This window comes from Camelus bactrianus, chromosome 17, assembly GCF_048773025.1.
Source record: "Camelus bactrianus isolate YW-2024 breed Bactrian camel chromosome 17, ASM4877302v1, whole genome shotgun sequence".
Taxonomy (NCBI): Eukaryota; Metazoa; Chordata; class Mammalia; order Artiodactyla; family Camelidae; genus Camelus; species Camelus bactrianus.
In genome coordinates this window covers 38,725,368-38,738,030 of record NC_133555.1, presented here as the reverse complement: position 1 = coordinate 38,738,030, position 12,663 = coordinate 38,725,368, and the positions used below count along the sequence as shown (strand labels likewise).

The following is a 12,663-nucleotide window of genomic DNA, read 5'->3' as shown; positions in this document are numbered from 1 at the left end:
GCTTGAGAGCACAGACCTGGGAGCCAGAGTGCTGGCTATGAGCTCTGTGACTTTGTTTTCATTTTTCTCATCTCTAAACTGGGACAGTAATGGTATTTGTCTTACCTGTCAGTTAAGTAAGTACCCCATGTATTTGGCACGTAGTATATGCTCAGTGATTATTAGCAATCACCATTACTCACATTAATTCCCACCCATATGTGTCTGCTTTCTTTTAATGGGCTTTACTTCTCCTCATCCTCTGTCTCCCGCTTTACTTCTCCTCATCCTCTGTCTCCCTGGTTTGTCCTTAGCCCCTGGCAGGATTTCCCTTTTCTAGACTTGCTGATGCTTCTTGGCTAGAGTGGGAAGAGCCTTGGGACTTGGATCTTCAGGGTGGTTTGTCCAGAGATGGTATGAGGGGCATTTATCAGGGTGAGTGCTGGGACACCGGCTACTTGCCTCCCTTTACCACATTTAGTCTTTATTCTGAGGGAACTTCTGTCATCATATTTCTGAGACTTCTCAGGAGAAAGGATCCATTAGGAACTCACAGATCATTAATTCAGTAGGATTGTGCCTCATTGTCCTTTTATGTTGCAAACTGTTTTTGATGAAGTAAATCTGAGTGCATTCTCCTAGAGCAGCTCTTTTAAAATGATGGTGTATGAAAGTTTCACCAGAGAACTTGTTAAAATGCCTAACGAGGGCTCAGTCCTGTCCAGCCTATAGCCCAGGAATCTACCTGTTGAACAGAGCATTCCCGGTGATTCTGATGCAGACAATGTAAGGACCACATTTTGGGAAATAGCCACCCATAGCCAGTCTGGCACGGCAGAGACTTGGTTACGTTATGATTTGTGGGTTAAGTTATTTTGGGTGGTGGGTGAGATCTGTGTTCTCCTAACCTAATACTATTTCTCCAACTCTTTTATGTGCATTACTTATATTTCCCAAACAAATTACAAGCTTCCTGACAGCAGGGATAAATTCATACTTTTCTCATTTATGCCATAACATTTTACACAGAGTTACTTGATATTCTTTGTTGTTTTTTCACTTGATTGATTCATGAGATTATCTCCTAACTTTAACCCTCCCACTTCTTTCTCCATTCCTTCCCTTCCCTGTCTGTCACTTTCTCATCCCTTTCTGTTCTCGGTGTTTACGCTGTCACCCATCCCTTTATTGCCCACCCTTCCCTCACTGACTCTCCTATCCTCTAGGCCATCTTTTCATCTCAAACCCTTTTAGACTTCTAATCCTGATAAAATTTTCTCCTCTCTCTTGGGATCCAGAGATTTTTCTTGCCTTGTCTTGCTCCCTACATGCTCTAAAGGCATTTTCTGAGTATGTAAAAGCTGCATACTAATAGGACATATCAGTGTTACCTGATGATTAATTCAGGCAAACTGTAGCCTGTGGGGAGAGTCTGTCTGGCCCACCACCTGTCTCTTGTTGTATGGCCTCTAAGTGGTTGAAGGAAATCAAGAGGAGAATACTATTTTGTAACACAAGAAAATGATGTGAAATGCAAATTTCGGTGTCCATAAATAAAGTTTTTGGGAATACAGTCGTGTTTACTCATTTACGTATCGTCTATGCTGCTTTTACACCACAGAGTGGACTACTTGTAATAGAGACCAAATGGCCTGCAGAACCTAAAATATTTAATGTCTAACCCTTTACAGAAAGAGTTTGCTAACCCCTGATCCAGTTCCCTCGAGCAATGCTGAGAGGTGGAATTTTCATGTATTTCTTCTTATCAGATGGAAAAATCTGGGCTAAGAATGAACATTTGACTTCAAAATACATAATTTCTGATAAACACAGATCCTGTGGCATGGGGTCAGGTGAATATCTGAGGGAGAAATATTCAAGATACCTGTGTGTCCGAGGGCAAGTTAGTTAGGTGTAGAGGAAATTTTGCAAAGGATGGAATGAGTAAGTGAGAGAGATTTTGTGAAGGAGATAGTTAATGGTGAGAAACTTCCTATAGCAAATAGAATCCATCTGCAGAATAAATCAGAAAATAATATCTGTGTGTGTTTTTGGTGTGAAACACACCTGCAGGTTCCAGGTATACAGATTTTCTGTAAATCTGATGTATGGGGCAGACATTGTGATCATAATTTAGACTATTTTCAGCATCAGAGGAACCACACTGGAGAGAAGCCCTATCAGTGTAAGGAGTGCGGCAAAGCCTTTAGCTTCAACTCGAGTTTTATACATCACTGAAGGATCCACACTGGGGCTCCTACGTGTGAAAAGAGTGTGGCAAGGCTTTTAGGTCCAGCTCCCAGTGCACCAAACACCAATGAATCCACACGTGGGAGAGGCTCCATGAGTGTAAGGAGTGTGGCAAAGCCTTCGTTTTCCAATCCACTGTGTTTCATCATCGGAGAGTTCATACTGGGGAGAAACCCTTTACATGCAAGGACTGTGGTAAGGCCTTCAGTGAGAAAAATACTTTTATTCAATCTCAGAGAAACCATGCTAATGAGAAACAGTATTTATATAAGGAGTGTGGCAGAGCTTTTCATGTGAACGCACAGCTCATTCACCACCAGTTGCTACACGCTGGAGAGAGACGTTACTGATGCAAAGAGTGTGGGAAAAGCTTCACTCAGAACTCAGACCTTGTCCAGCATCAGAAAATTCACTCTGGGCAGAAAGCCCATCAATGTAAGGAGTGTGGGAAGGCCTTCAGGCAGAAAGGCAGTCTGCGTCGACATCAGCAAATCCACACGTGCAAGGCAGATTTCAAACAAAGTGCAGGATTGAAAGTGCAACACCACAGGCTCCATGTTAAAGGAGGACACTATGGATGGAAGGATTGCAGGAAAATCTTTATTTAAAATTCAGATTTTATTCACCATCAGAGTATTGGAGACAAGCATTTAAATGAAATGGTTGTGGCTCCTGTGTCGATCGCCCAAGTGCAGGTGATAGTCCTCCCCTTCTTGGCCTGGCCACACCCATCCCGCCCTGCATCTCTCCTCGCCCACAGGGCTCCCTCTGCCTCGATCATTTCTTTCTCCCCCTCCTCTACACTGCGTGCTCTCTCATTTCCTACCTCACAGCCCTTGCTCTTTCTGCTTCCTCGGATGCCCCCCACTTCTCTCTCCTTTGATCTTTCCTGGACTTAAAGAGGCCCTTTGAAATCTGCAACTTTGATACTGCCTTTACGCACTATTTTCTGTGCACCCTATTCCACCTTGAATTGTCACCTTTTCTGTAGATGGCCACATTACACTTGATATTGAGTTATATGTTGGGGTCCCCCCCAACTTAGTGATCTTGTATTTTTATTTTCAACTGTTGCAGCCAAGTTGTCACTTCTAAAATACCAGATTGAAAAAAAAGCCAGAAAGTTTTGATATATTTCCACTGTAAATGAACGTATAGGGTGACCAGTTGAGTATAGATGATTATAGAGATGATAGAAATGAGCAATTCAACCCAGAGAGGGAGAGATTTAAATAGAAACTGAAGATACTGCTGTAAGAAATAGACCTTGTAGAGAGTTGTTTATGCCTGGACCTTTCAGGGGACTCTAACCCTGTATTGAATGGGAACTGGTCCTCAGTTGTACTTCTTCAAGGGGCAGTTTCAACAGGGCTGCCCCATGCAACCGAGTACTATCCACTGGATTCATTTGACATTTCTCAGGAGACTGATCTATTAAAGGAAAAGTCAGTTTGTTATTTTTTCATATGGTACATCTTTTCTGGTCCAAAGGATTATTTGCTGTCTAGTTTCTACCTGTCTGTCTGTCTCCCTCTCTCCATAATAGGATAGTGTAGCTTCACTATGAAAAGGTATGAGCCTAATAGGTTAGCTGTTTATAATGACATTTTCAGGAAATAGGGTGATAGATGACCTCCCTTTCCTGTGTTCCACCTTGTTTGTATCTTGCAAATGTTACCTTCTTGTGTTGCAACCAAAGGTTATGCTTGGGGGGAAGCTGTAGTTTAGAAAAATACAAGTGAGCCAGGTGTTGATGATCCTGTGCCAGGACAGTCACAACCTGTTTAGAGACAATTTTATCCAAAGGGAGAGAGTGTGAATTCAGAACAAGATCCTGTAGCTGAAAGCAGCCTTGTTGCTTAGAGGAGAGAAACCATGAGTAAAGAAAAGAGAGTCAGGTTCTTGCCTGGACCGTGGTGCTTGTGACCTGAATGTATTATCTGGTAACCACACTGCAAGTAATAGATGATCAGTAATTCAGTTCATGCAGAGTTCTGGCTATCTGGTGAGAAGGATGCTTGTCTTTGAGATCTGGGTATTAAGAGGGAAATAACCAGGCCAAGGAGGAGATAAAGGAGACTAACTCTCACCTTAGCCAGTCCTGTATATTAAACTGGGGCCAGCGTGATTCTGTTAATCTTACATATTTGTAATGACCAGCCTGCATAGAACTCCTTGTGTCTGAGGTACACTGAGCCATTTGAACATGCTAGGGACTTGAACATGTTTAGCATGATACTGGGGGTTATCTTGAGAATTAATCACGAGAGGTGAACAGCACTCTAGGTCACTGAGAAACTGGCGTCCCATGCTAAGGAGTTTGAACTTCATCCTTGACAGGGGAAGCAAGGTCATTGTGGCATGGGAAGAATTAAGGGTGGATAAAAAAGGAGCCAGGAAAACTAGATAGACCGGCGGTTCCTAAATGGGAGTCTGTGGACTGGTGCAAGTCCATGACAACATTTCCACCTCCCCGTGACATGAGGAAAACGAAGTGGAAATCTGGATGTATAGGTGGAGCTGTGTATGTTCACCTAGGATGGCCCACAGTTCCTGGAAACTTACACTCAAATTGTCCTTTTTCCTTTTTAGCATTAAAATGGTCTTTTATGAAATGTGAGGATTGTAGACTTTCATTGCAGTTCTGCTCTGTTTTTAAAAGCTCTGTTGAAAAAATAAAAAGATGGTTGTGCTTTACTTCTGCCCCCTTCCCTGGCCATTCGTGTTTTAAAAGCTATCCTGTGGAATCAGCAAGAAAGCTAATCAGTATCATAAGCTTTTCTGGATCAGCTCTGGGAATCCGAGCTGAGAGTTTCAACCAGTGCTTCTCAGACTACCTGTGGTAAAGAGTTCGTTTCCCACTCTCCCCACCAATCTTTCATCAACATTGTGCGACATGGCACATGACTAATACACAGTTCATGTTACATGCAGTTCATCACATGAGTTCAAAATGGTATAAACCCTGTAGGAGACGAATTGACTCATCATCTGCTTGGATGTCTTGGCAACATCAAGTCGCTCTATATATTTAAAAAACATTTATTCTCAATTTCTGCACCTGTAGTCCTATAAGAAACAGTTCACAGGCAAATACCAGTCCACAAACTATCCTTTGAGTTGCAAGGCATTAGGCTGTATCTTTATGGATCAAATCAGGAGCCTGCCAGGTTAGTGGGTTGAGCAGTTGAGGTGAATTGGTCAGCCCTGTGATCAGAGTACCTTACGTAGAAGGGCATTGCTTTTCCTGGGATGTTGAGGGCTATAAAGGACTCCATTAGGCCCTGGAGAGAGAAGTAGTGTGATTGGACAAGCATGTCAGGAGTCAGGAGCTGGGCTGTAGTGTACATTTTTCAGAGGGATGACTGAAACCACCAAGAACACTTCTTGCGTAAACACTATGCTGATTAGGATTAGGTAATTGTGTTTTATTTCAACTGTGTAATTTGTACCTCCCAGATTGTTACGCTACAATAAAGATACGCTCTTAAATGAACTCTTGAATGTATTGTGAAGGGAATGCTGTGAAGAAGGGCGACATTAGAGAGTGAGACAAGGCAGAGGGATCAGGCTCCCTGAGTGTCCTTGTGAGGTGTTGTGCGTAACAGGCAAGGGGGAGGTGGGAGGGCAGGTTTAGAGGATGCTCAGAACAAATTGCTGGCGTGGCCTGCCCTTTCCTACTGAGACCTGCAAGGTGTTTTGATGCCTCCTTTATGTGAACAGTGGGTCTTTTATGGAGAATGAGGTTGTCCAGGATGTCCTCTTCTGAACAATAATAGAAATAACAATAATTACACTACCATTTATTGAGCGCTTACCATGAACCAGGTACTGTGTTGTGGACTTTATATGCTTTATCTCAATCCTCTACTAGCTCTATGTGGTAAGGGGTTATTATTGTCACCATTTTACAAAGGAATGCATTGGGGTTTATTGAGAGGTCAGAATTCAAACCCAGGGAGTGTGACTCCACATGTGATTGTGGTTGTGCCACTTACTTTAATCATATACCCCTATTGGTGCTTTGTTCCCCAAGCTAGGACCTTTGAGGTCCAGGATCCCAAGATGCTTTCTCTTCCCTGCTCCTGGCCCTGCAGTGAAAGACATCCCATGATCGAGATCCCACGTGTGGAGCCTGTGGAGGGACAGGTCACAGCCTCTGTCTACCTTCCCACACTCAAGACTGAAGATCTTACTCAAAGGCCTTTCTGGTGAGGAGTCAGACACTTATAGAAAATAGTAGGAGTAGGAGAGGAAAGAGTTGGGGAGAGCAACTACAGACTTGATCACAGCCTGCGGATGGGAAAGAACCATGTTGGCTGGAAGTTGATGGTACATAAAGGAAGGTGTATGTGAGGATCTGACTGTGTATGTATCAAAGCCAACTGCTGAGATAGGCAAACGTGCCAAGGCAATGACAGCCACTTGGACTTGCTAAAAATTGATTGAATTTTAAGCAACACACTGCTTAGTGAGGACAAGGGCTCTGCCTTGGTATGATTTCCAATGACAAGAAGCTGCTCAGACCTAATTAGGCACCAAAGTACAATGTGCCGCCCCATGATAGCATCTGCATTGGAGGCCACCCATAACAAGAGAACCAGCCACCAGACCACCAGCTGTAATGGAGGGAAGCCCTGAAAGGGCCGCTGTACGCTGGAGGGTTATTGGTAATACCTGAAACAATGTCCTGACAGGAAGATGTTACTGGATTTGACTTTAATAAAGTTTTTGCTCTGGGCAGATTGAGATCTGAGAAAAGCCTGTGTAAGTATAACAAAAATGGAAGTTTATTTTTTACTGAGTTTTGTAGCACAATGGGAACTGACACAGCATATCTTGTTAACATTGCTAGAAAGTAGGTTAGGTCCTTCTAAATTTCACTGCATCTACAAACTTGTAGCCAATAGGGATATGGTAGGACCAGTTTAAATTTTATATTTTAAAATAACATTCAGAAATGTTTAACTTAAGATGATGATTTGAGCACAGACATCCAACTCTCCAATTCCCTATCTTTGTGACTTGATCTTGACCTGAAGAGTGCAAAAGAGATGAGAATAAATCTCAACATGCAACCTTTGCCTGAATTCTTGAGGACTTTTCTTCAGGTTGGTGTAGATGGATCTGGGCCTGAGTCTTTTCTGAGAAGGTTTCTGTATCATAGGCAGCAAGTAGAGGAGATTTGAGCAAAGTTTTACTAATGTTCCTGAGTTTGGAGGAGCTAGGAGGGCTTATTGAGTGACTGTTAAAGGGGCAGATGAGAATGTCAGTATTTGTTGCAAAAGCTCAGTAGAATAGAAGCTCTACAAAGCCAAAATGGACATATCTTCTCCCTGACTTGGAGAAACAGGACAAAGAAGGAAAGTACATACAACATGGCCAGATCACAGGGTTTCTCGGACAAAGAGAAAACTGATAAAGCCAGTGGATTGGTATCATCAAATGTGAGAGAAACCCTGAATTCTGATGGATCTTTGAATGGAAGTGTTGACTTGTATCAAACAATCCTGGAGCTTAATATATGAGGACCACCCCCTTGGGCAGTGAGCTTGTAATGCTGTTCACCAAAGATGCACTTGTTCTTTCCGGGGAGGATTTTACTTCACACTCTTTGAAGTCAGGCTTGGCCATGAGACTTGTTTTGGCCAATGCAAAGTGAACAAGAGTGAGGGGCGGGACTTCTGGAGTGGATAAGGGAGGACTTTGGCAAATACCCTCCCATAAAAACAACAAAACTTAAAAAAATGTGATCCATAAAAGAAAACAGGAGTAGGATTAATCAGAAGACAGTGCTTCAAAAAGATAGTATTTAGAAAAATGAGTCAATAAGCCATAGAAAGAAGAAAATATTTGTAAATGACTTACCTGATAAAGTACTTTGTAACCTTGGTATATAAAGAACTCTTAAAATTTAGTAAGAAGAAAACACCAACTTAAAAATCGGCAGAAGATTTGAGTAGACATTTCCCCAAAGAAGGTGTAAGAAGAGCTAGTAAGCACACACCTGACTCTGGAGTCTCAAATAAAACAGACGAGTTAACTGAGAGAAGGAGGGTTGTGTAAGCTGCCTAAGGTCTTGCAGACTAAAAGCTTTTGGGCCCAGATGTTAACCCAGGAGATGTGGCATCAAGATGGTGGATGCTGTTTTTAGAGGGGGGGAGGGTTGGGTTTTTTTCTCTTCATAAACGACTCCAAATCTATAGTAGTTGTCAGAATTCAGGAAGTGTGTATTCAAAAGACAGCAGGTTCAAAAATAATTTTGAACCATCAGTACAACCTGGTTGAGATGTTCTGACTGATAAATATGTACCATTTGACCTGTTTTAGGGGAAATAAGTCAAGTGTGAGGCAGAATCCCTGTGATTTATGTAACAGCCTTCAGATAGAAGGGGCTGGTGAGAAGCTGATTCTGCCCGGGAGAACTGTGGGAGGATGCAGTGTAAAGTATGGGACCTCGTTGTAAATCAGGGCACTGACAGTTGAGGTTACTTCCTCCTGCTAGGGTGGCAGGCTGACGCCTTATCTTACTCCTGCCTCTCTTTAGGATGGGAGAAATGCAGGCCTGAAAGCCCAGTTTCAGTCCAGGAAGAGTCAATCTGCCAAGACACATCCATCCCTAGGAGAAATGTTTCTGGCCGGTGCCAAGCCTTCCAACTTGGGAGGGGGTTTAGAGGGAAGCCTAGCCAACAGAAGCCATTTCTATTTTTAAGTCTTATCCAAGTATGTCACTCTTTTCCTTTTTAAATGGCCTAGAATTAATTTGGTTGATATTAATGTGGGTGGGTGGGATACATAGAATTAAAAGAGATTGTCTGGAAATTACTCAAGATATCCCATAGGTAGTATTCTCCCACAGAGGCTCAGGAATGGTTTCATTACAGAAATGGCATTGAAATTGAGCTTCAAAAAATGGCTGGAGCATGATTTTTCTCCTGTAATTTGTTAGTGTGACCAATTGCATTGATTGGTTATGTCAGATCAACCTGTGTTCCTTTTTTTTTTTCAGGATAATTAGCCTCCCTTTTAACATATTGCCATATTTGATTTACTAACTTTTATATAGGATTTTGGCACCCATATTTATGAATGAAATTGGATTGTAAATTTTTTCTCTTACACTGTCCTCATCAGGTTTTGTTATCAAGGCTGTGATAGCCTCATACAATGAATAGGAATACTTGGGCTACTTAGGAACACAGGTTTTAGAGAGGTCCAGGAATTGGTAGATGATCACTCAGCTGTTAACATAGGGGCCAGTTCCAGGGCTATGGACTCCAAGCCCAGTCCTCTTTCCAACAAGGAGCATGCAGACTCTTAGGTCCTGCCAGACCTGTGCCACAGCCCACTGTAGATGACCCAGGGGACATAAGGCACTGTCTACACATCCTTAGTGGAGAGGTCAGTGTTCGTAGCTTACTCCAGAGACTTAACACTGATTAGTTCTCAAGGAGAAAAACTGTTCATCGTTAATGACCTTCAGTGGTCAATGGATTTTCCTTCCGTATTTCCTTTCAGGCCGCCCTTGGCGACTGAGCTTAAACAAGGCTATGAGATGCCAGTAAAGTTGTCTTTTTGAGGCTTTGCTAGGGAGAGCGATAGTTTTGGCGACCCTCAGCAGGAACCCCCGGATTGCGGGGGGCTCACAGAGCATCGCACCCCATGGAGGCGAGATCGAGGCAATGCCCCCAGGCCCTGCTTAGCGTGCCTTGCTGACCAGCCTCTGCTCATCACCCGGCGGGCAGGCGGAGCTCGTTTCTTCCTAGCACCTGGGCCCCTGCTCCAGGCGGCTGCGGCTGCCCGAGCCGGGGCAGGGCTTTTATTGTGAAAGGAGCTCCCCACTCTGGCGCTTTCGGGGAAGTGGGGAGGCTGGGCTGGGACGCGCGGCAGCCTTGGCAAACTGCAAACGTCCCTAGCTGATCACGGAGGCTCGAAGCTGCGGGAGAGCTCCCGCAGAACAGCAGATCCTCGCAGCCCCACAGATCCCGCGTGCATCCGTCTAGACTTCCTCTACCAACCCCACCACAGAGCATCCCGCCGCGCATCGCCCGCCCAAGAGTTGGCCGCTAGGAAATTGTGGCTCTTGGGTCCGGGAAACCCGAGTCCAGGGAAGCCGGGAGAGCCACGGCGCCAGGGGCGGCCGGGGCGGTGGGATGAGCTGGAGAGCAGGCTGAGAGCGCGGAGAGGCAGGTTCAGCAGGTTCAGCCACCGCGGGGGACATGGTAGGAATCGCGGGAGGGGACATGCGGGCGGTAGGGTTGGGTGGGCATCCAGACAGGTGGCCGAGGGCAGCGCGCACCGGCTGCGGGCGCAGCGCCTGAGCTGCCTTCTGGGTCTATAATTGTTCCTCGAAGGTGGCAGGGGGGCGCTGGCTTTCATTTCTCCACTCGTGACGGGGGCAGTTGGCTTTTCTGAGAGGAGCGCAGTAAGGGGGCTTTCCTTACGATCTCATACACCCTGGCTGCACCGTAACCCACTCGCAGCACTGTACAAACTCCGTACAATCCACAGGGCAGAAAGGAGAAGATTCCATGGGGCATGCAAGGCAGCCTCTGATGGGTGAGATAGATGCCTTTGAAGTTACTTTATTCCTCTGAAAAATGCATGAGAATTCTGTATTATCTTCTATCTAAGCCATGTTTTATTTAATATTAAGAAGTAATGCTTTACATTTATTACCGTAGAATTAAATTGGCCCTGGTAAGGTTCAAATGCCTGGCTCCCAGTGCCCCACCTCCCTCCACTTCCTGGGACCAAAAGGCAGGTATAGGAGCACTGGATGGCCTGGGCTATCATTTATGAAGCCAGAGACCTTGTGAACGTGGCCCTTCCATTGATAAGGCTCACAGGCACCAACAGGCAGGAAAGACAGACCCTGTGAGACTGTGAGTCAGGCAGCTTAACTAAAGCCCATGCGTAGCCTCAGGAAAGGGGCTTCCTTAGCTGCTGATCAGCTCTGCTTCCTGGTAGAAGCTACCTGCCGCCCCCGCCCTCACCTGCTCCTGCAGTTAACTGCCCTTCCTTGAGGGGTGTCAGCCACGGATGAGTTTGAGCTCTGAAGGAACCCACAGAGGCTCTCGTGTGCATCTGTGGGCAGCTCCCTGCACTCCCAGGCTCACAGAGGGCAGATTGGAACTCAATGGAGATACTTTTCAAGGAGTTTAGCTGTGGGCCTGGAGTTGAGAAGGGTGCCCAGAAACTCCCCTGTAGAATGGACGGTCTCTGGAAGAACAGCTCCTTCTGTGCCAGGGTGTCCTGGCAGTGTCAGGACCAGAGGCTGAGGGCTGGTCACCAAGCGCTGGGGTCTCAGGGAGGGGAGTGGGGTGTGTGTGCGTGTTTCACTTTACACCTGCATAACACCCTCTCCCCAATCCTCAGAGTTTTTTTTCCCCCTCAAATTTGCTAAAGAGAAATCAATAATGAAATCTCAAAATTGGAAAAGGAAAGTGGTAGGAGGTACAGGATATGAAACTGAAAAGTGCAGTGTTTTTGTTTTTGTTTTTTTTAAACAAAATTCCCTGTTCAGGTGCCAGAGTGTTGCCAGAAGAGAGTAGGGGCCCAGGCCACCCCCTTAGGGCCATTACTGCTGTGAGGAGTCTCCTGTCCATGGCAGAGCCTCTCATACTCCTGTGATGGAGGCTGGTGCAGGAGGGAGAATACACCTTACCTGCCTTCCTTTCTGGCGGCCTCTGGACGCCATGATGAAGTGATTGCTCCACTGTCAGGTGGGCTTCCTGTTCCTGAGCCAGCACGTTCCTGGCTTCTTATCCTCAGTTCTGGGGTGTGTTAGGAAGAGGGCTTGAGTCAGGATTTCGTTATGTCTAGGTCCACTTGCCAGAGAGAAGGGCCCGATGGGCAACTTCTGGTATCAGAATGGCCCCAGAGATCTGAAGGTTTCTTTTGCTTCTCTCTCTGAATGAAGGATCCTGTGGTCCAGAACCCTGGGGGCCTGAATGCAGCTCGGCATTGGCAGGAACCAGCATAGGAGGAGGCAGGGGGCTAGAAGTCCTTAGGGGACCTCAGTTTCCTCCTCTATAAAATTGGACTAGATGCCTTTTGAGGTGCCATTTAGCTCCCAAAATGGATGATGCCCGAATAATTCTGAGGTTGGACCCCAGGCCTGGTGTTGACCTTTTCTTAGCACCGGTAGTTAAGAGAGTGTGAGGAAGGAGTGGTCCTCAGCCCTGATTCCAACCTTCCCCAGACCAAATCCAGGGTGGGACCTAGACCAAGGGATTTTTTTTTTAAAAGTCTCCCTAAGTGATCCCAGTGTGCAGCCAGGACTGAGAACCACAGGCCTAGAGGGCTGAGGGTATGAGAACTGACTCACTCAGATGTCTCTGCATCAGTAGAGCTGCTGCTCCTTGGGACAGTCCTAAAATAGAAGGCTTGATGGATTTCAGCTGAAAAATGATACATATCATATGCCTCCTT

At 45.4% G+C, this 12,663-nt stretch overlaps 1 protein-coding gene across 1 annotated transcript in view; it reads left to right on the top strand.

The window, feature by feature from the left end:
* Positions 1 to 10,096: 10,096 nt before the first annotated feature.
* Positions 10,097 to 12,663, top strand: part of LOC123614294 (Golgi-associated kinase 1A-like) — a 109,320-nt gene continuing 106,753 nt past the window's right edge. The window contains exon 1 of the mRNA XM_074345116.1: positions 10,097 to 10,451. Within this exon, the coding sequence (XP_074201217.1) occupies positions 10,449 to 10,451 (3 nt within the window). The 5' untranslated portion in view covers positions 10,097 to 10,448. The remainder of the gene's footprint in view (positions 10,452 to 12,663) is intronic.